We start from the raw sequence: 24,045 nt of genomic DNA on the forward strand, positions 1-24,045 counted from the left end.
TAATAAAAAAAACAAACCAACAAAGCTAAGAACAAAGTCATAATCATCCAAGTGAATTACCTCGAAGTCTTCCTTACCTTTCTATTGGTTAATTTGTAGCTCAACTTCTTGAGCTACTCTCACAGTTGGGACCTCGTTAGAATTTACCATCTTGATATTCGTAGTCAATTTGCTAATTGAGAGACCAAGTTTACCCACGGCTTTCTCCAATATGAACAAGTCTGATGCCCTCGTATCAATAAGAACACTCCTTCGGCCTACGATGTTGATGTCGATGTCTACAAACATCAAAACTTTTTGTTTACGATCCATTTTCGCTTTTGAAAAATTGAGTATCATTAACCCAAGCTTTAAAACCTCACTCTCTGGCCTCACTTCCTTTTCTTTACTAATCGTGGAAAACTTATATCGCTCTAGACAGTCTTGCATATTGTGCAGTCCACAACATAAAAAGCATTCCATTGGCTTTTTTCATTCTCTCTAAACCTTTTGGTTTCAACAAAACTCAAGATCGAACCAAGCTTAATTGGTGCTTTGTTTGGTTCATCGTCCGCTTTGATGGCAAAAAGCACATTTTTTTTGGACAGCCCCTCACTATATGCGGACAGTCATAAAGGAAGCATTTCACTGGCCCATTCAGTTTGTTGTTAGGCTTCCACTTCCCATTATGTGGTTTCCCATTACCACCATTATTGCTGCTATTCTCAATTTGTCCTTCTTCATCTTCCCTACCATTGTTCTTTTCTTTGGGCTATGAAAACTCCAACTTGTCTTTCTTCAGAACAAGCTCAATTAAGAACTCTGCTACAGTCATGGTTTTGGTAATTTCTTTGACCCCTCAGCATTGCAACTCTAGCTTCGCCCAAGGCTTTAGCCCATCTATGAAAGATAAAAATGCCTCTTTCTCACTCAGATTAAAAATTTGGAGCATGAGTTTACTGAATTGCTACAAATACTCCTTAACTATTCCTTGTTGCATAAGTCAACACAACTTCGCTTGAGCCTTATCCTCGGCATACTCTAGGTAAAACTGCCCCTTGAATTCACTTTGGAACACCTCCCAAGTCCCAATAGTAGTACCACCTCGTCTTTTTGGAAGACCTATGACGCCACTATAACAAAGCAACATCAATAAAATACCTAGTAGTAGTATCACCATAATAGCATCATCCATGATGTCTGTGGCACGAAAGTATTGGTCCATTCCCCACAAGAAGTTGTCAACATCCTTTACGGGCCTCATCTCATTGAACTCTTTCGGCTTTGTGACATATATCTTAGGTTGGGTGCCGCAGCTAACACACTATTACCCAAAGTAGCTTTGCAGATATTGAGCTTCCCTTTGAGCTCCTCAATTTGTTCCTTCAAGGCTAACACCATAGCCTTGAGAGCATCATTCTTCTTAGCCAACTCACCCATAGCGGTATTGAAGACCCCTTGCATCAAATCCACATTAGCATTAAGGGACTCTGCTACTTGTTCATTGAGTTGATTTTGCCTCGATTCCAACTCTATGGTATGTCTATCAACTTCTTCAATTGTCTTTTTCACATCACTCATGGAGCCTTTAAGTTTGACAACCCTACCTTCCAATGTCAATAACATATCCCTCGAGCTACTAGTTTTTTTACCCTTCCCACGGGTCTCCATAGACTTAACCTGCTTGTTTACTCCTTTCAACATCTCAACTGATACCTTTGAACACTAGCTCTAAAACCAACTGTCACGGGGCTAGAACTTAAGTATGACAAACCAGGTGGCTTTAGGAAATTTCTTTGCTTCAAATCCGCCTAAGTCAGTCTAGCTATCGAAAAGTGAGAATTCTTTCGAAAATTCTCTAAGGCATCGAAAATAAAGCGGAAGTAACTCAAAAGCATAGGAGCAACAAAAAAAACTTGGAAACCCACAAGAAAGCAATACACACTAACTGTTTGAGTAAATATTATAAAATATATTCCTTAACTCAAGAATAGAATACAATAGGATACTATGAGATGGAAGGCATCTATTCATAGTTGAGCTCCCCTAGATTCAACGGTATAGATCGAATTACATCAACGGTTGAGATTAATGTCCATTTACAAAATGAGAGTCCTAAGGGATTTAAACTTTATACATATTTATCCCTTATGATATACAATAAGTACCCTAGTAATTCAAGTTTTATTGGAGTGTTTCATTGGGCAACCAAGACTTCAAGTAGATGAGCTTCTTCATAGGTTCCATGAATCAGGCTAGTTCAAGCAAGTCAATTAAGCACCATTTAATCAGTAGACCTCTATGAGCGCTCTATGTGTATTCGTAACGGATTTTAATCCGCAACCCATAATATAAGGAGCCAGTTTCAAACCTACCTTTAATCTTTCAATCAATTCTTTTTAAACATGTGAAATGATAAAAAAAAATTAATAATAATAACCCATGACTGATTCCACCCACCTACCCAACTCTAGCCTCATCCAAATATATATTTAATTGTCTCCATTTCTCTAACAAGACTTCATTTGTGGTGTGTATTTAAAAAATTCTTCAATACAAATAGATAATTATTATTTTTTAATGTCTTCATTCCCCCAACAATAATTCCCGAACCGATCATTTTATTATTTTGTTATTTATTTATTTTTGCAATCAATTAATTAGCAAGTAAGTGAAGTTAATAAGTATTTTTATTTCTATTTCTATTTTATTTTTAGTTTAGATTTTATAGTTTTAAGAATATTTATATTGTTTTAATAAATGTAATAAAATATAATATGTTTTTGTTTAAATTTTTTATAATGATGATTATGTTATTGTTGATATGTTTTTATTTTAATACTAATGTTGGTTTATGAGGAAAATAATTTTTAAGATGAATGTTTGATCATTTATTTTAATATTCAATTTTTAGAGGATAGGTAGATAGCAATTATTTTAGATTTTTCTTTTCTTTTCATTTTTTCTTTTTTTCTCTTTCTCCTTCTTCCCCAACCAATGCCCTAACTACCATTATTGCCACCTATCACCGGTTGTCTTCCTAGCAACTTAGATCGTCAAAAGCCTCATTTTCTTTTCATCTCCTATCCTTTGGCTTAGATTTTTCCAAACAAGCCATTGAAAGTCCCAAAATTCAAATCAAGCCTCGTCTTCTTCCTCTCTGATCTCGTAGCTCCATCATCGAATCGTCACTAATTTTGATATGTTCTTCTCGTCAATAGCCGCCATTCCATCATTAGGATCTTTCGAAAAATCTTTGGAAGTCTCTGGGTTCATGGTTTGCCAATGGTGGGTGCTAGTTATAATTGTCTTGGTTTTAATATCGTTTGATTTGAGTTGGGTAGGAGTATTGGGTTTGCAAGTGGTGGTTTCTTTAGCCAATGGTGATGGCAGTTACTATAGTGGAGGGGAAGCCTAATGGGGTTTGTACAAGTTTGATGGTGCGAAGATGAGTAGTTTAGATTGTTAGGGAATGAGATAGAGGTTGGGACAATGAGTTGGTAGTGATACAATGATGGCGGATGATGTGTGTGATAAGTTTTATATTTATGATTGATCGTACTTGAAAACTAACTATTATCACGATAAAGGCAAGCGCACCTATCAAACAGTAGTATAGCTTATAACAAGACCAGAATGTCGAACCCACAGGAACTAAAAGTACTAGTATTAACCTTCTTTTTATTATCTAGCCTAAAAATAAGGGGATTTGCTTTATCTAAACTAATTAACTAAACTAAGAATGAACAAGAAGTAAATTGGGAAAATATTTTTGGGAAAACTGATTGATTTAGACAATACCCAAGGAAGAATCCACTTAGACTTCACTTGTTATTTGACTCTGAACAAAATGATTTTTTCACTTGACTCAATCCGTAGAAATCCCTAATTTATATTATTATCTCTCTCGAGACTAACAACGTCTAACCCTAGGTTGATTAATTGAAATCTCTTTCTAATTAAAACCCCTAGTGTTGCATTAACTCGATCTATAGATTCCCTTATTAGGTTTGACCCTAATCCGATAAATTTATGTCGCCCTATGTCTAGGGGTGCAATCAACTCCGCTTAATTATCCTAGATCTACTCTTAGACAGGGACTTTTGCTCCTCTGAATAAGCACATCAATACTTGAATCAATATCCTGGAATATTAAAGCAAGAATTAAGAACACATAATTAAGAACAAATCAAGTATTTATCATATAATTCAGAAAATAGTAACAAGATCCATCTTAGGTTTCATCCCCCTTAGGTATTTAGGGGATTTAGTTCATATGTGTAAAAGAAAACATCTCAGAAGAATAATAATAACAAAACATAAAGAAACCCAAAAACCCTAAAGGAAATTGAAGGGAGATCTTCAGTCTTGAAGGAGAATCCGGCTTGTAAGATAGATCAATCGGCTTTCTTCGAGTAATTCCTTGCCTCCCACTCCGTGTGTTTTCTCTATGTGCCTCCTCGGGTGTTTATATAGGCTTTAGAATGCTTCCAAACCCTCAAAAGTGGCCTTTTCTAAGTAGAACTAGACTTGGAATCGACAGGGACACGTGGGGTGGCTTAGGCCGTGTTAAAGTCTGCTAAATAGACATGGGCGTGTGGTCTACCCATGTGAGGAAGTCCAGGCCGTATTGATTTCCCACGTTGACCCATTTTCTCCATTTTTGGCCTGTTTCTCGCTCTTTTTACTCTCCTATGCTCACTTAAGTATAAAACATGAAATTAAAGGATTAGGATCATCAAATTCCACAAATCTAATGATAATTCATCCAAAAATGTGCTAAGCATGGGATAAAAATATGTACAAATTACGACTTATCAGCGAAAAAGGAGGAGAAGAAAAACTAGTGATATAATAGTGGATGGCCGGCAATAGGTGGCAACACTCAGCAGGCCTATTCTTAACATTTTTGGGCCCCTAGACAAAATAATAAAATGGGGTTTTAGGTCCCTTAAAAGTTGGTACAAAAAGTTTTGGACCCTTAAAAGCTAAAAAAAATTTTGGGCCCCTTAAAAATTGAAAAACAATATTTTGGAACTCTTTCAGCCTTAGGCCCTAGGCGGCCGCATCTCCAAACAGCCTTCAGGGCCGAGCCTAACGGCCAGGGCTTTGTTTAGGGAAAGAGGAGGAGAAAAAATAGAAAAAGAAATAATAATAAAAAAATGGAAAGACAGGAAAATAACAAAAAGAAACCTTAAAAAAGTTTAATATTAAAAAAAATAATTTTTTTTTAAATGTTGAACATATTTAGTGTGAGTTTGGATAGATAGAATGTTTCATTTAACTTTTTTTATCTCATGCTTGTTATCCTATCTAATTTTACTATAACTATTATTTTTATATTAACCACAAATAAATACACGATTTATCCAAACTGAAACTTAATCCGCCACCTAAAATAAATATTACACTATTAATGACACTTAATGATTATTTTTCAATATATCTGATAACATCAGCTGCATCGATAACATTAATCCCCAGAAGTGAACATTTTTTTGTCTCTCTTATCATAGAGATGAAGCCAAGCTAGATATATAGGGGCAATGTTGTCCATTCATATGAACAACAAGGAGGCATTTGAGGTCAAACAGAAAATTACTTAATTTATATCGACAGCCATTTTAAGAGATTCACAGATCTAAAGAAAAAATCAAACCTTTTTCATCGTAGAGCAAAGCTAAACCAGAAGAAAGGGGAAAATGGACGCAATTGACTCAGTTTTCGATCCACTGAGAGAGTTCGCTAAGGACAGTGTTCGTCTCGTCAAGAGATGCCACAAGCCCGATCGCAAAGGTTACTCATTTTTCCTTTTTTTGTTTTTCTCTATTATTAGATTTTGTTGGTCCATCAAAATTCTGATCGAATGATTCGATTGTCTTTTTGTTTCAGAATTTACCAAGGTTGCGTTCCGAACAGCGATCGGATTCGTTGTTATGGGATTCGTAGGATTTTTCGTCAAGCTCATCTTTATCCCTATTAACAACATTATTGTTGGATCCGGTTAGGTATGGTTCGCTTCCTTCGATTTCTATCTAATTTTTCATGTGAATTTGTGGTTTCTTGTTTTGATTATTATGGATCTGTTATTGATGTGATGCTCATCTGATTTTATACGAATTTATTTTGAAATTAAAGCATTAAATCTCTGAATTTTTGAAAATCTGGTTGTTGAATACATAGGATAATGAATCTTTTTGTGAAATTTAGATTTTTAAGCGACAAGGGAAAACCGGTAAATTGAATTAAACACTGACTTTATCCTAGAAACCTTCCTAGAGGGAGACTTGAGCTCAACTTGTCCATGTAATTGTTTCATGCACAGCTTATAGCAAAAATTGTCATCAATAACTAATTATGCCGCTAACAAGGCTGGGGCAGTGGTAAGTTACATTGCTCTCTAAATAAGAAATCGTTGGTTCAAACCTTAAAAGATGATATTGTTGGAAAGGGTAACTACGATCTCGAATATCAACCATATCAACCATAAAATGGACATGAAGGATATGAAAAAAAAAAAACTAATTATGCTATCTGTAATGCGCAATAGTGGTTGAATTTCGCTTTCGGTTGAAAAATGCAAAAAGGCATAGAAGATGAGCAGTTTCTTGAATCATCTGTGTTGATGTTGTTAAGGATCAAATACAGAAAGGATACTAACAAGGGCTAGGTCTAATGGTTAGGCACATTGCATTTTTAAGCAGATAAATCAGATTTAACTTTGGAGATAGACATTTTTGTGAGGGGCAACTATGAACCTCAAAAAAATCAATTTTTATCACCAAACTGGACACAAATTTCTCTATCTTTAGTACAACCATCTGGAATATACATCGTGAGCATTTTCCTCCATTATTAGCTGTGGTGTATTGATACATGTTGGATAGTTTTTGGGATGAATGCTAACTCTCTTAATCATTTGCTCAAATTGCAGGCCTTGTCAACGTTTGCTGAAAATCGGTAGAATGTTTAAGTTAAGAGGTACGTCATGAGTTTATGAAGTAATTTCAATTTAGACTTGGGTTTGTCTTTAAATTCAGTTTTGTTGAAAAAGGGTTCAATTTTGGTGTTTGTAATAGAATCTTGTTGAAGCAAGTTCAATCTTTTGACTTGATACAAACCAAGGCATATGTGTAGATTGTGGTACGCATTTTTTTATACCAAGTTTAAACACATTTCTCACAGCAAACGACGGGAAATATGCCAGTTTTTCGTTGGATAATTCCCCACATAGTTCTGCAACTGGGTATTCGCCATTGATGAACAGAATTCAAGAAAAATAAACCTTTTATTTATTTACACTGAATCAAATTGGATAAACTAATTAGCATAAAGCAGAATAATAAAAGGGATTTTCTATCTTTTTTGCTACGTTAAAAAGAAATACCTAAAAGTCCTCATCCATTTTGAATTCATGGGTCTTGCCATTCCCATTCAAACTCGACATGACCGCTGCCTTCTGATACTCTCCAACTCTCTTCTCGAAGAAATTGGTTTTCCCTTGCAATGAAATTAGTTCCATCCAATCAAAAGGGTTAGCCGCATTGTACATTTTGCCATACCCTAAAGCTCCTAACAACCGATCCGCAACGAACTCAATGTATTGACTCATCAACTCACCATTCATCCCAACTAACGCGCAAGGAAGAGCGTCGCATACAAACTCCCTCTCTATATACACCGCATCACTCACTATTCCCTTCACGCGCTCTTCACTTAGCTTTGACTGAAGGAGAGAGTACAGCAAGCAAGCAAAGTCGCAATGGAGACCTTCATCTCGAGAGATCAACTCGTTTGAGAAAGTTAATCCAGGCATTAACCCGCGCTTTTTTAACCAAAATATCGCGCAGAAACTGCCGGAGAAAAATATGCCTTCTACGCAAGCGAAAGCGATTAACCGTTCGGCAAAAGCTTCGCCGCCGTCGATCCATTTGAAAGCCCAATCGGCTTTTTTAGCCACGCACGGCACCGTTTCAGTAGCGTGGAAGAGGCGGTTTTTTTCGGTGGCATCTTTGATATAAGTTTCGAGGAGGAGACTATACATCTCAGAGTGGATATTCTCGATGGCGATTTGGAATCCATAAAACGCACGCGCCTCTGCGATTTGGACCTCTTTCATGAAGCGAACGGCGAGATTTTCGAGGACGATGCCATCGGATGCGGCGAAGAAGGCAAGGACATGACTGATGAAGTGGCGTTCGTCGGCGGTAAGATTTTGCCAGTGTGGAAGATCGGAAGAGAGATCAACTTCCTCGGCAGTCCAAAAAGAGGCTTCGGCTTTCTTGTACATTTCCCATATCTGTGGGTATTGGATTGGGAACATGCAGAAGCGGTCCGGGTTGGAGGCTAGCAACGGCTCTTCTTGAATCGAAGACATTGGTTGAATTTGAAGGGTTTTTTTTCTTAAAATGGAGAAAGAACTAGTAGTATATTTATAGCAGAAGAAGAGCGGGAGAATTTTAAATATTTTCAAGGAAGCTTGCGGTGGAATTCAGGTGTCCCTATTGGATGATTAGAATTTCATACAGCCAATAACGGTCGGCGTATCAGCGAAGCTTTTTCTTTTCTGTTTCAGTTTTCTCCCTTAAAAGCTTTTCCAAAAATTTAAAATTTAATCTAATATTTTTATTTTTAAAATTTTAGTTTTTTTTTTACTTTTCAAATTTCAGAATCAGAGTCTTAGCTCGATAATGCCTATGCAGGAAGATGTGAGCTCAAGTGCGTTGAAATGTATTATTCTCCTATTTTTAGGTTGAGGATGGGCTATGGATAGCTCTAAGCATTATGTCGAATAAAACAGATTTGATCGAAATTATAATGAAATTGTTAAAAAAATACTGTTAATTTTTTAATAACTATGTATTTAAAATTTGACTTTTTAATAAATCTAAATTTAACAAAAAAAAACAACAATTTTAATAGTTGTACACAATTTTGAAATTTAAAAAGTAAAAGGGTTAAATTTCTAAAATAGAAGTATATAAGCTAAATTCTAATTTTTCAAAAAATATAAGGACTTAAGTCATATTTTAACCAAAATATATTATTAGTTGTTGCTGAATAGTTTGTGAATTCTTTTTAAATAATTAGGGCCAGTTTAGCATTATTTTTAAGAAATACTTTTTGAGACAAAAAATATTTTTAAAATAAAAGCATTACTAAACAAGATACTTTTGACAAAAAAATTTGTTTGCAAAAGCACTTTTTTAACCAAAAGAAGAAGCAAAAAATTTTAGCTTTTGCTCAAAATTTTAAGAAACAATGTTAAAACTAAGCTTTAATTCCACCGATCCCTAAATCATGAAACTTATTTTAAATTGATCCCCAAACTTCAAAACATGCTAATTACATCCGTAAGGTATCAATGTAAATAGAACGTTGTTGCATAACTTTTAAATGTAAAATTGAAAAAATAAAGAGTGGTCGGTAAAACTTTTGTAAAAGCTTTGAAAGCTTCAAAACTAATATTTTAAAAAATCTATTTTTACAATATTCATTTTTTTCTTAAATTTTTCATTTTAAATTATGCCACATAAGATCTAATGTGTCCTTTAACAATTAAATTAACGATTTTGGTAACGAAAAGACCTAATTGATATAACCCCGATGTTTGAGGATGTAAATAGAATGATTTGAAGTTTAAGGACTAATTTAAAATGAGGGTCATAGTTTAGGGATGCTTAGAACTGTGGAACTAATCTAAATGACCAAAAAGGACTTTATTTATTTATTTATTTATTTATTTTTTGCAAACAAGTTCACCATTCTCCCCACTCTCATAACTCCTGTCACTAAAGTCTATGTAATCAAACATCAACCCCACTAGCTGTTGAAAAAAATCCAATTTGAAAAAAAGGTTTTTGCACAGTAAAAAATTAAAGTTTTGAAAATAGATCCGGATTGTGAAATTTATAGCAATAAACCTTTAAACTAGAATCATACCTATGTTTTTTGATTAATGGATCTTTAACGTTTTCTGGCTTTCAACCAAATGATCTTCTTCGTTATTCTCGCACCACGAACTACTTTGAGTGTGGGCTTGAATCAATTGAATTAAAACACAAAACTAGAAAAAGTTTTCTTCTAACTTTGGGGTGGAAACAAAAATTCTCTCTTTTTTAATAGAAACTGATATAATTGTTATTCTGGAAAAACATATTTAATAGTTGTGAATAAATTTTCTCTATTTTTCACCAGAGTAACAATCTTTCCAAGTTATATTAATAGCTCTACCGGTGCCATCTATTTATAGGGAGAGAAGGTATAACCTTTGTTGAATTGTAGAGGTTTATTTCAAATAGAAACAACTTTTTAGTCCAACTAGGAGAGGGAGAGGGGTTAATAGGGTGTGCTTCCCCTCATATATATTATGATGGGAATTTAAGCCTCTCATTGTATTGAGCCCAATTATATGTGTTTTCTAGACTTTTAACCTAGTACTTTATAATTTAATCCAAATACATATTTTTTTTCCAAAATAAACATTAATTTTCCAATTAAATAATTTTCTCATCCCAATTTTAACCCCAGTAAAATTATGAAGATTTTACCCCTGATAAAATTTCCAAGAAAATATATTCAATATTTCACAACTCAACTTGTTCACTATGACCGAATGGTTTATTTTTATTTTCAAGCTTTAAAATTGCTCAAAAATATAAACTCATTCTTCCGATCATTCTTAAGTAATCAATATATATTTGCATATGGATCATTTTTCATTTTCATTTCCATTTTTTTTAGAAACCCACATTCAAATTCAAATTATTTCATTTCTCCATTTAAGATAAAATCATAATCATTTCTAAATATTTTCCATTTCTCTATTTCTATTCATTTCGTTCATTTTGATTCAAACACGCAATTCATTTATGGTTGCAACGAGCTAGTGGAGGGACCTATTGGACATATGTAATTAGGTCTCAAATGATTTATAATTAACTTTCGACTTTTTGCCTATTAATTATAAACTCATTTAGTCACGAAGTCATTACACTATAGTATTGTGACTGAGCTCTCCCTAATGACATACCATTACGAAAGCAACTATTCAATGCTCGTCCAATGACCTTGTCATGAGTGTGTTACTCTTATAGTATATCATTGATCCATTTGGGATAATATTTGTTCTCCCAATATGATCCTATTTTATCTCATGATAACCATTACATCTTACTTCATAAAAAGTCAATCACTATCAAATAGTGATCAAGTTATCTATTACAAAGAAGAACGACACATTGTCATGTTTACTTTTTACCAACCATGTAATGCCTATGAGAAGATATCATTTACCCATTTATCGGGATATGAATTCTACTGTTGTGAATGACACTACAAACTACAAAAGTCATACACCCAACATACCAGCTTTTTGTTCCTTATTTATTCGAACTTAGTCTTTTACTTATATTAAAGTGTATGAGTCATGCATACATAGTCCGTCAGCCACTCAGGATTTAGGTATGTCACACTATGAACGTCACAAATGAATAAATCCATAAACGGATTCAAAACCTATTCTACTTGGGTCCTATCCGATGTTCTATCAATCCATTCAGTCATATCTATGTCTCTATCTTCTCGGAGTCATCACTCCAATGCCCAATATAAACCATCTCCCCAATTGGACCAGATAGGCAACATATTAGTATTTCAATTGGTTTTCTCATTTTCAATTAGACTAATGCAAGTTTTCTTTCTGTATTACGATCCGACCACATAATATCGCTTAGTATTAGTTAAACATCAGACAACCAGTGAGCAACATTTGTTTCCATTTTGCTTTGCATGAAAAAACTATGTGAGGATAATATACAAAATATTAATGTAATTCATGAATAATTTTATTAACCAATCTATTCGAAAAATTATGAGTGTACTTAGACGAAAATACTACACTTAGGACATCATATCCAACACTGGCACCATTTAACCCAACATTGCCAGCAATCTTGTTTTTATCTACCCTCCCAGTTTTCTTCTTAATTCCAAAATCAAAACTGCACTATTTCTTAACGTCATCACTTGACAAATTTCATTTCCTCTTATATCCCTAATCTCATTATCTTCACTCTAAAATCCAAAATTTTGTGAAAAAATTTCCTCTCCACTACTATTAAAAATTGAGTTAATATTATCCCCACATATGTTCTAACTTTTCCTCACTAGTCATCCCATAAGACCTATTAGCATTAGATGCCTCACTTATAACACTTTTCGATGGGCCACCTCTATTAGTTGATTTACCCAACTCACTATTCCCTGGACCACCTACACTAGTCACACTCTCCCTATCCACACCACTTATATATTTTTCTTTATCAACATATTTAACTAAGAATAGGATATGTAAATTGAGGTTCATCTACCTTATGTTCAACACTAACATGCAATGCACTTTTTTATATGTGCTTAATCATTAACAAAAAAAGATACATTATCATATGCCATAATTAACCCACCCTCAAGTTTCTCTGCTGGTACTAAGTAACTAAAGTGCATCACACTTCTAAAACATGCATCTCTAACATGTCACATAAAATAGGATTTGACAAATAATCTGGATCTATTTGCCACTCTAATTCCCCCCAACATATTGTAACTTAGGATTCTTAACAAAATTCCCCCTACAATGCATAATTAGAGTTTTCTTTTTCCAAACCATCTTCATATTAACAAAAATACAATAATATAATATTAGTGTAACAACCCGATTTCTAGTGGTGTAGGAAAAGACAGTTTTGAGACTCTATTTCTATAAATTGAGCCAAATATTTATAGATTTAAAGTATGGATGTATGGAATTTGGACAACCAATTTGGTCGAAATTGTGGTTAATTAGGGCCTAAGGGCTAAATTGTAATGTTCAATCGCTATAGATTTTTAATTAGTAAATGGTTTAGAGACTCAAATTACAATTAACCAAATGTTCAAAACAATAATTATACCATAATAAAGTGGGTGTTAGTGGAAGGTATGATTAATTAACCATTAACTTAAGTAAATTAAGGCTTTTTTAGTTAAAACATGGTTTATTAAGTTAATTAACAATTTAATCCTAATATATAAATGAAAATTCAGTGGAAAGAAAGAGAAATTAATCTCCTCCAACTGTATCTATGAAAGAAATAAATTCTTGACGCCAATGTTAAGGTTTTTCAAGCTTTTGGCCTTAATTTCAAGTAAGCCCCTAGCCATTTTTCTTTGATTTTTATGGAAATTGAATCATGAAAACTTGATTTAGCTAACTTGTGTACTAATTTGTGAAACTATTAAAGTTTTAGAAAGTTTCCATGGTTGAGAATTGAAGGATTTAGTTGTTAAATTGTTAGAAATTAAGCTTAGTATATGAAAAGGACTAAATTAGCTTAATTGTTAATTCCATACATTATGGACCAAAATGAATAAAATGAAAAAATGTCATAAATTGTTGGTAGGAATAGAAAATAGAAGGTCCCTAATAGGTCTTGGTGAAATCAGATTTTAATATGATGCCCTAAATTGCAAGTTATGCTTGTCTTAGTATTATGAACTAAATTGAATAAATTGTAAAATATGTAAAATTGACATATTATTGTGATTTGGGTGGAATTTCATTATGTGATATGTTTTATGATTATTCGTAGCTAACGACAACATCAAATCATCCAAAGGGAAAAGGAAAAGCGAAAATCATCGATGAGTGACGTGAGATCACATTTTGTATGTTTATGATTTAAGGCCATTTAAATTGATTTCATTTTCATGTTAATTGAATATGGAAGTGTCAAGGTGAATATTTAGATATAAAATGAATTATTGGATTAAGCTTGATTATGAATTGAAAAATAGAGGACTAAATTGAATAAAATATAAAATAGCATGAATTATTGAAATATGATATATGTTATGGAATTGAGTCTGAATGTGTATTGAATTATATGAAATACATATGATATGTTAAGGAATTGAATTATAATAGTGAATGTGACTGAAAAATGATGTGTTTTAAAAAACAAGTGTAATTGAATATCGACACCCTATTAATTAGTTGGGTTGAGTCGAATATAGTTGGTATGCCATAGAATTGGATTGTGAACAGAATTATGTGTTTATGTGCCAGGATGCACTTCGTGTGTCAGGATGCACTTCATGTGCCAGTACACGTTTCAAACGCCAATATTGTAACCCCCTAAACCCGACTTAGACATTATGGCCAAATTTTCGGAAGCCACATTAAAACCGTTGAAAGCATTTAGTTGATAAAAAACAACAACGAGGTTCTAGTTTTTTTTACAAAAACTCTAAAATTTAAATACTAAGTAATTTAGTTTTTGAAAAACACTTTAAAGCACAAATATTTGGAAAGTTCAATGGTTAATTGGGATATCGTCTTAAGTCGTTAAAACAAAGAGTTTGCAATATTTTTAAAACATCCTTTAGTAAATATCTTTCGCAATGGGCTTTTTAAAATACTTGGAAAATCATAAATTATTTGTAAGCTCATCAAACATGCATGCATGGAAGTTTAAAATTTAAAAGTAAAATTAACCCAATAAAAATCCAATGTCCAAAATAACAAACCCAATAGTTCATTAACCATTTATTAAAAATCCATCTCATAGGCTCCTCTGTAAGCTGAATCCAAGTCTTATGTTCGTGAATCACTTGAAAAGGTTGTGAAACTAAAGGGATGAGCTTTTAAGCTCAATGTGAGTCTTAACTCAAGTATTAAGCAGAAATTAAGTATACAAATCAAAATATTATAGCGAATTTATATGGCTTAATTCCACATAGTTTTAACTTTGGTAACAACCAGTAATCAAAATATACATTTCATAAAAATAACAGAATTTATATATAACAACATAATTTCACATATTGCAGTGTGCATGAGGGCGTCAATGTAGAGCTTTTCAAAAATCGGTGCAAGTTTTTCAGAAAAGTTCCTACCCATCATCGCTACACTCTAAAAAAAGTTTCCAAAAACTCATCCATCCAAACACTCTAATATATATGTGGACAAAGCCACCAAATTTGTAGACAAACTGTCGTGTAGGTTGTGGATAAACCACCAAATTCACAGACAAGCTGCCATGTAGGTTATGGATAAAGCTACTAAATTCGCAGACAAGCTTCCATGTAGGTTTTGGACGAAACCACCAAATTCACAGACAAGTTGCCAAATCTTCCTCTTTACACATATCCTAACCTTATGCATGTGATATGGCCACAATGAACATATTTTCACTTTATTGCAGAATATCACTTTAGGCATGTGAATCTTACTTATTGAATCAGTTATCATATAGTATCATATAGGTATGTTTTAACATGCAATTCACATTTAGTCTTGATGTATTTCACTTTATTGCAGAATATCACTTTAGGCATGTGAATCTTACTTATTGAATCAGTTATCATATAGTATCATATAGGTATATTTTAACATGCAATTCACATTTAGTCTTGATGTATCAAAACATCACATTTTTAATAGTCATATAAAATCAATTATGCCATAATATCACATAACATGAGAATGAGAATAACATACTTTTCAAATCAGTGATAGTCATAACCACACAGCATACTTTTCATAAAAATAGTTGCTTCGAAATCACTTACTTATATAATCTGTTTTGACAGATTTAGTCTCCCGTTTTAGAATACTTAACGTATTCGCATAAAACACAAATCTAATAGTAATATTTTATTTAGGCATTATTCACGATATATATAAAACTTGTATCAGGATAGATCCATACCTAAATTTGTATAACCCGATAATAACGATTCTGTTTCCTAACTCTATGAGAGGAGATCAACCCTTGAATCTTAATCAATGGTCCCAATAAGAACACCTCTAAAGGATGGAGTATGGATCTAAGGTTTCAAATAATCACTTCATACGCAAACAAGAAATACCCTTGTTAGAATTTTTCATAAATTATAATAAAGAAAGAAATAATCTAATTAAAGAATTTACCAATACTCATGTAATCTCGAGGGTAAGGAGGCTCAAGACTTCTTGCGATGATTCGATTAAAGAGGAGGATTATCAACTAACAAATAAAATAATAATAAATGATAGATTAGAAAAGATTAACAACAAAACCTTTCAAGAAAAATCAAGATATGAAGTTTGAATAATAAAAAGTTTGATTACGAAAGAGAGGAGGAGAAAAGAAAGAAAACGATAAAAAATAGTGGTGGTCGATGGCAGCAGCATGAAAGCGATGGTTACGATGAAGGTTTGACGGCGGAGATATGGTAGTGAGGTGGTGGTGCGATTGGCTAAGAGTGGAGGAGATGTGAAAGAATTTTTTAAAAAAAAAAGCTTTGTTTTGTAGGTAAAATGAAAAAAAAAATGAAGAGAAAAGGGAGGAGAAAGGAGGAGGGGTGGCCAAAGAATGGATGGGAGAACCAAAATGAAAAAAAATGATGAGAATGAAACTTGTCTAGTTGCATTGAACAATACTCTATGGTAAGGGAGACAAACTGGTAAGTTGGGGGGACAAAGGAATGAAAAAAGGATTATGGGAGTGAAAAGGGGGTTTAATTAACGAAGGTTGACTCACACACAAAGAAGGAAATCTTCCCTTGCATGGTAACAAAGGTGGACGACAAGGAGGGTTTTTCCCATGCAAAAGTCGCCAAAAAAATAAATAAATATATAGAGAATGTGAATACTTGAACCTAAGACTCTTAGGAAATTATTTAATCTCTTAACCACTAGTGTAACACCCCCTTACCCGAGACCGTCGTCGGAGTCGAGTAAGAGGCATTAACAGACTTAAATTATCACTTAAACAATTTCAAACAATTTATTTTACCTTTCATAATAAACTGCCCATCTGTGTCATAGTCGCTAAAAAAAATCATATCTCGAGTTACAAAACTCGAAATTAAAATCCGTAAATTTTCCCTGAGACTAGACTCATATATCTATTTACTAATTTTTTCCAGAATTTTTAATTTAGCCAATTAGTATAGTTTATTCATTAAAGTTTCCCCTGTTTTGCTGTTCAACAGTTCTGACCTCTCTTCACTAAAAATTATTTTTCTCATAGTACAGAATTTGGATAATGCTCTCATCTATCTTTCTAGAGAATAGACTCATCATGATTTTAATAATATAAACTAAAACCCATAATTATTTTTATACAATTTTTAATGATTTTCTCAAATCAAAATAGGGGATCACGAAGTCATTCAGACTCTGCCTCACAACAATTTAAATATCTCATAATATAAATTTCGATTGCATATACCGTTTCTTTTATGTGAAACTAGACTCATTGTGATTTAACCTAATATTTTATTCAGACCCTAATTCAATTTCCAAAATTTATGGTGAATTTCCAAAGTTGCACCACTGCAATAACCCAAAACTCCCAAGGCTAAATTTACTCATTCATTATTATTATTCACCAAATCCATACAATATCATTTCATTCATAATGGTAAGAACACATAATTATGCTTTATAAGCACAAATCCATAATCTCAATGTCATCAAGTATCAAGGACCTATTCCAAATCATGTCATTTTCATAATATTCACCAAATACTATATACATCATAGATCATCACATATCAAAGCATCACACATAAGTTTAGTGTACATACTTGTACAACTTGTAACATAACTCAAAGACATACTCACCAATGGCTTATCTCATTGGGATCATCAACGAATACTTCGCCAAATTACCCGTTGAACACTTGAAATATAATCGGATACACAAAATGCATGCACATAAGTGCCATACCCGCAACTAGACAAACTTCATAGCTTGCAAAAATTATGTAGCCAAGCTACCATGTAACCCGCTCATAAGAGAACTCGGACTCAACTCAACGAGCTTGGTCGTTCGCATCCATAAGTGAACTCGGACTCAACTCAACGAGTTCGGATGCCTAGTTACATCTCACGAACTCGGACTCAACTCAACGAGCTGGGAACTCAAATATCCTAGTGACATGTCACTTGTATCCTAATATATTCCCAAGGTTCAAATGGGTTTTTCCTTAATCACACATCTTTGCTGCCTTCCACGAAATGTCGAAACCGATACTTGATAGCATTTCATATTTATAAAGTAGCTCACATAATTTGCATATTACTAAATAATAATCCACAAAGCATAATATTTCATGACAATAATCATCATATCATATGAATAACATTAAATTACTTAAAATTACAATTATGTTACTACATTTACACCTGAACTTACCTCGGTACAAAATATTAGAAATCGAGCCTATTCTTCGTAAACTTTATTTTTTCCTCGATCACGACTCGAATCTTGTTTCTCTTGATCTAAAATAACAAATTTAGTTTATTTAATACTCACATTTATTAAAACAGTCCTTGACTCAAACTTTGGAAAAATTACATTTTTGCCCCTAAACTTTTACATATTTATAGTTTTACCCCAAGGCTCGGAAATTAAACTTCATCCTATTTTATTATGTTTTATGACATGCTGATCATTTTTCCCTTCTATGGAAACATCAAATTCTCACTCTAACATGTACTTATGAAAATTAGATATTTTTACCGATTATGTCGTTTTACTCGTTTTCACGTAAAACCGCTTAGCAAAAGTTGTTTAACACAATTTAAAGCTTCATATTCTACCATAAAACATCAAAATAAACACATTTCACCTATGGTTATTTTTCCAAATATAAACCCTAGGTTAAATTATTGCTAGAATAAGCTTAATCAAGTTACCGGGACACAAAAAACGTAAAGAACATTAAAAACGGGGCTAAAATGGACTTACAATCGAGCTTGGAAGCTTGAAAAACCGTAGCTATGTCTTCCTCATGTGACATTCGTCCAAGGGGTTGAAGATGGACAAAAATTGGCTTTTAATTTTGTTTTTAATTCATTTTAATAACTAAATGACCAAAATACCCTTAATTAAAAACTATGGTGTTTTATCTTCCTTTACGTATTTTTGTCCGAACTAGTATAATGGTCTAATTACTATCCAAGGAACTCCACTTTAAAAACCCATTACTCACAAGTACTTAGTACCTTTGTGAACTAGAACACACATTTTACAACTTTTGCAATTTAGTCCTAAATATCAAATTGGACTCTCTATCGATAAAATTTCTAAACGAAATTTTCACACAATCATGAAATCATGCCATAGACCTTAAAATGATAATAAAATAATTATTTCTATCTCGGATTTGTGGTCCTGAAACCACTATTTCGATTAGGCCCTAATTCGGGATATTACAACTTTCTCCCCTTTAGGAATTTTCGTCCTCGAAAATCTTACCGGTAAATAGGTGTGGGTATTGATTCCTCATAGTTTCCTCGGGCTCCCATGTAGCCTCTTCCACCCCGTTCTTTTGCCACAATACTTTCACGAGAGCGATACTTTTATTTCTTAGTTGCTTGACCTTCCGAGCTAAAATCTTAATTGGTTCTTCATTGTAAGTCATATCCGGTTGTAGCTCAATTTCTGTCGGTGAAATTACATGTGAAGGATCCAAACGATACCGGCGTAACATAGATATGTGGAACACATCATGAATCTTCTCTAATTCAGGTTGTAATGCTAACTGATATGCTACCGGTCCAACTCTTTCAATTATCTCATACAGTCCGATAAAACGCGGACTCAACTTGCCTTTCCAACCAAATTTAAGAACTTTCTTCCATGGAGACACTTTTAAAAATACCTTATCGCCGACTTGAAACTCGATTTCTTTTCGTTTCAAATCCGCGTAGGATTTCTGTCTATCTGAAGCAGCTTTCAAACAATCTCGAATAACTTTCACTTTTTCTTCGATTTCTCTTAAAAGTAGACTCAATAAGGAATCTATACATATAAAGTATGACTCTTAATTATTTTTGGAAGATAAAACACCATTGTTTTTAATTCATTTTAATAACTAAATGACCAAAATGCCTTTAATTAAAAACTATGGTGTTTTATCTTCCTTTAGGTATTTTTGTCCAAACTAGTATAATGGTCTAATAAATATCCAAGGACCTCCACTTTAAAAACCTATTACTCACAAGTACTTAGTACTTTTGTGAACTAGAACATATATTTTACAAATTTTGTAATTTAGTCCTAAATCTCAAATTGAACCCTCTATCGATAAAATTTCTAAACGAAATTTTCACACAATTATGAAATCATACCATAGACCTTAAAATGATAATAAAATAATTATTTCTATCTTAGATTTGTGGTCTCGAAACCACTATTTCGATTAGGCCCTAATTCGGGATATTACAACTAGGCCATTTAATTCATTGTTCATACTTTTACAACAATTATTTTAAAAAGATAGTGTGACCTGTACTAAGGTTTGAGACAAATTTGCACCAAATAGAAATTAATAAGAGGGAAGAAATTCAAACTTAGAACATCAAAGATAACTCTACCATTACTTATTCACTATACTTGATACTTATCTATTGACAAATATGCCAAGGTCATCTAAAAAAAATTTCAGACGTGACCACTCTCAGTTCATTAATCTAATTTCTACTAACCCAATTTTTGGGATGTGACAAGTATACACATAAGTGCTAGTTTACCCTATTTCAGTTTATCTGGTGATGCACTTCAGTGGCAGTTTGGTGCATTGGTTGGACAATTCGAGTATCCATCTGAGTCTGAGTTAGGTTAATAGGGGTTGCAAATGCGTATAAATCGAATACCTTTGGAATGAATTGTACTTAAATATGAAAGAAACGGTAAAACCACACAATCAAGCATACAAATTAAATGAAATCGAACCCTAAGGGCAGAAATGGATACGAATGAGTTAATAAACTCTAGAAACTAGTAAATAATGCGATATGAAAAAGTGAATTATGTCGCATAGAATATAAATGGTTTATAGAAAAGACTTATTTTTAAATACTTAATGTTGTAATTGGATTGGGATGGATTAACATTTGGTTATATGCATATTTAGGTATATAGATTGTTGATGAAAGGTATGGTAACTAAAAATGTAAGTTATTAGGATTTTATGTGCATATAAATATACACGTATTGAATTGAAATGTTTTGCTAATGATTATGTTATATGCTTTGAATTATAAATGTGCCACTAAGCCTATTGCTCTGTGTACGATTTGTTTTCTCTATGCGCAGGTTCAGGTATTTCTTGCAGCCCCAGGACTTGAAGTTAGCATCCGGACTACCTTTTTTTACTCAACCAAGTTTGTATTGAAAGTTTCATTTGGTCCTTTGGCATGTACCTAGGGGGCATTTCGGTTTAATGTCATATATGGTTAGAAAGTATATGTATATGTAGTGCTCATGTGATTTGGCTAATGTTTAAAGTTGTAAAAGAGGTGTTAATGTTGATCATGGTATTTTTGGTTTGTTATTGTGAAAATGGTTGAATTGAAGTATTAAGAATGGTTGATGTTAAGAATTAGTAGTTTAATTGTATTGAGAAGTACCAAATATGTATAACTTAGCTTGAATGCTTTGGTATGTGGTTAATATGGCTATATGAAATGTGTGTATGTATGATTTTAGGTCTCATAAACTCATTCCGAGTTTATTCTTGTGAAAACTGTAGGGCCCAAATTTTGCCTGGCCCAAGATACAGACCCAAATCACTAAAATTAAAAGGCCCGATTACAAGCCCAATGACCCAAATTTTTTCAAAAAAAATAGCAAACCCTAGGGTTCCATTTGCCCACGCCGCAACTCTCACGCTTCAACACCCACAAACGGATTCTTAGCTCGCACGTTGCACGATCGTGCACTCTTCCTCCACGATTTCACAGCACCTGCAACTTGAGCAAAGAAATAGGCAGAAACTGTTTGTATTTTGGCTATAAAGCCTTTGGTTTTTAATTGTAAATGGGGGGAATACGAATACAAGATAGATATAAAGAAAATAGAGAGCAGAATCTGGATTTTCCATATGCAGAGCAGTTTTTCAATTAAATGAGAACGATTTTTTTTCTTCTTTTCAAAAGGTGATTTGTTGTTTTGATTTTACTATTTAAGTTTTTTTACAACAGAAGAAAGGGAAAAAGAAAACAAAAGGGACGAAGGTACCTGATTGTGGCTTCTCGGGTCGCCGTTCTTCATGATCAAGGTGGATTAACAGTAGGGGGCTGATCCATTTGCGCCTTGGCAGGGGAAGAAAGGAGAAGACCTTTATTCCTTTTTATTTTGGAACAAAGAAATTTGGGGAAGGGATTGGGTTTTTGTTGCGGTAAAAGGAAAATGGCAGATTGCCATTCATTTTTTTGGTTTTAGTAATAAATAAAACGACGCTGTTTATAGCTTTGGACAGAATGGTCCATTTGCGTGTTAGCCTCTGTCGCATTTCTGTTTGTTTTAATTTAGTTTTTTTTATATATTTTTAATTTTCCCTTCAAATTTCCTTTATGTTGCATTTGAGTCATCTCAAAAACATTGCATTTTGAGGGCAGGGATCAATTTCTTAATTGATCCCTGTGTTTTGTGTGCATTATAATTTGGTCCTTGTGTGCATATTCCTTGTTTTGTCCTTTAATTTTTATTTTTCTTCTGATTTAATCTCTAGCTTATTGGTTTTTTTATATTGGGCATTTATTTATCCATTTTAATATTTTATGTTTGAAAAATTGTTTTATTTGTAATTTGTTTATTTTAAATTTTCTTATATATGATTTACTTCTTTTAAAAATCCTATTTTTACTATATATTTATTTTTTTAAAACACTATTATTCCTTATTTTTATATATTACCTTATTTTTATGTGCATTATAAGTTGTTAATAAACAAACTTTGCTTTATTTTTTTATGGTCATTGACTTTATATTATATAGATTGTAATTCATATGTATTCTTTAGCATATTTTTATATGATGGTTTTACAATCCATTTATACTTTTTAGTATGAATATTATTCGCTTTAAAATTTGGCTTGGGCATACGTTGCAACTTTTTTTCTACATAATTGATGTTATATTTTTACTTATTTTAGTTTTAGCATTAATGTTAAATTTCAGCTTATAATGTTTGTTTTGAAATTCATTTTTATGATGAACTTTATATTTATGCGTTGATGTTTATGTATTGTCCTTTTGTTTATTGTTGTTTTTTATGTGTTTTAATTTTCATATGTGTACCTCTGAATTGTTGTCAATAAACGGTGAGTTATATTAACCATGTACATGTTTCATATTAGTTTCCTTGTTCTTAAGTTCTGTGTATATTTATAATTGGGATTACTAACTTGTTTGTTTTAAATCGTTCATTTTATTTTATTTTATCATTCCAAATAAATTGAATGAATGTGCTCCAATGTTTTTATAACCACCCGCGTTTCAAAAAAAAAAAAACCCTCAAACATAGGGAAATATTTCGTGTTTGGGGGTTCGAGAAATCGTGCCCTACCGTGCTGGGTTTCAATTTTTCGTTCAACTGAATAACTGAATATCCTTGTGAAATTTCATTCATGTTTTCTTAAATTAAAATGAGGCAATATTTCGTGTTCAGAAATTCGAGAAATCGTGCCCTACCGTGCTGGGTTTCGATTTTTCGTTGGGCCAAATAACAGGATACCCTTTTAAGATTTCGTTGCGTGTTTTGGAAATCGTGAGGTGATCTCAGTTTTTGGAGGCTTAAAATATTGTGTCCTAACGTGCTGGATGTGGTATTTTATTTCTTAGGAACGAGTGAATCTTAAAATCCAATTCGAGTTGTTCACTTTTTTAAAGGAATCGCATTTTAACCTTTTTCCAAATTTTCAACATTAAGGGCATAAATTGATCAATACGGTACCAATTTTGGGGCGTTGCAGGGGTGCTAATCCTTCCTCGCACGTAATCGACTCCCAAATCTGTTTTGTAATTTTTCGTAGACCAAAAAACGTTGTTTTAATAAACCAAAATGCTTTATTAAAATGATCGATCACAGGTGACCTGGTCACACCTAAACAAAAAGGATAGGTGGCAACTCCATACCTCATTTTTTAAGTCGATCCCCTTTTTTTTAAACAAAAAAAATGGTGTCGACAAAAACAGTGAGTAATGTTGCGACGACAAACCCCTAACGTTGCGATGAAACAAGGCAAAG

The 24,045-nt window shown here is 33.0% G+C and overlaps 2 protein-coding genes and 1 long non-coding RNA gene across 4 annotated transcripts; 1 reads left to right on the forward strand and 2 right to left on the reverse strand.

Moving 5' to 3' along the window:
- Positions 1 to 5,455: 5,455 nt before the first annotated feature.
- On the forward strand, positions 5,456 to 7,099 carry LOC108474369 (protein transport protein Sec61 subunit gamma). The gene is made up of 3 exons (XM_017776313.2): positions 5,456 to 5,775; positions 5,872 to 5,987; positions 6,914 to 7,099. Exons 1-2 carry the CDS (start codon positions 5,682 to 5,684, stop codon positions 5,985 to 5,987), a joined length of 210 nt encoding a protein of 69 aa, XP_017631802.1. The 5' UTR covers positions 5,456 to 5,681; the 3' UTR covers positions 6,914 to 7,099.
- A 149-nt stretch (positions 7,100 to 7,248) lies between these two features.
- Positions 7,249 to 8,523, reverse strand: LOC108474256 (ribonucleoside-diphosphate reductase small chain-like). Its single transcript, XM_017776247.2, has one exon. The coding sequence runs from the start codon at positions 8,354 to 8,356 to the stop codon at positions 7,367 to 7,369; it is 990 nt and encodes a 329-aa protein (XP_017631736.1). The 5' UTR covers positions 8,357 to 8,523; the 3' UTR covers positions 7,249 to 7,366.
- Positions 8,524 to 21,497: 12,974 nt separating this feature from the next.
- On the reverse strand, positions 21,498 to 22,204 carry LOC128295122 (uncharacterized). 2 transcript variants are annotated; one of them, XR_008285440.1, is made up of 2 exons: positions 22,035 to 22,204; positions 21,498 to 21,760 (listed from the first exon to the last, which is right to left on the reverse strand). It is a non-coding gene; the product is annotated as an uncharacterized LOC128295122 (long non-coding RNA). The 2 variants fall into 2 exon arrangements; XR_008285439.1 differs by having other exon boundaries at positions 21,498 to 21,766.
- Positions 22,205 to 24,045: the final 1,841 nt, after the last annotated feature.

This window comes from Gossypium arboreum, chromosome 7 (genome assembly GCF_025698485.1).
Source record: "Gossypium arboreum isolate Shixiya-1 chromosome 7, ASM2569848v2, whole genome shotgun sequence".
NCBI lineage: Eukaryota > Viridiplantae > Streptophyta > Magnoliopsida > Malvales > Malvaceae > Gossypium > Gossypium arboreum.

Coding starts and splice junctions, on each gene's coding strand:
- LOC108474256 (XM_017776247.2), bottom strand. CDS start 8,356: ATGTCTTCGATTCAAGAAGAGCCGTTGCTAGCCTCCAACCCGGACCGC.
- LOC108474369 (XM_017776313.2), top strand. CDS start 5,682: ATGGACGCAATTGACTCAGTTTTCGATCCACTGAGAGAGTTCGCTAAG. Junction 5,776..5,871: donor CCACAAGCCCGATCGCAAAG/GTTACTCATTTT, acceptor TTTTTGTTTCAG/AATTTACCAAGGTTGCGTTC.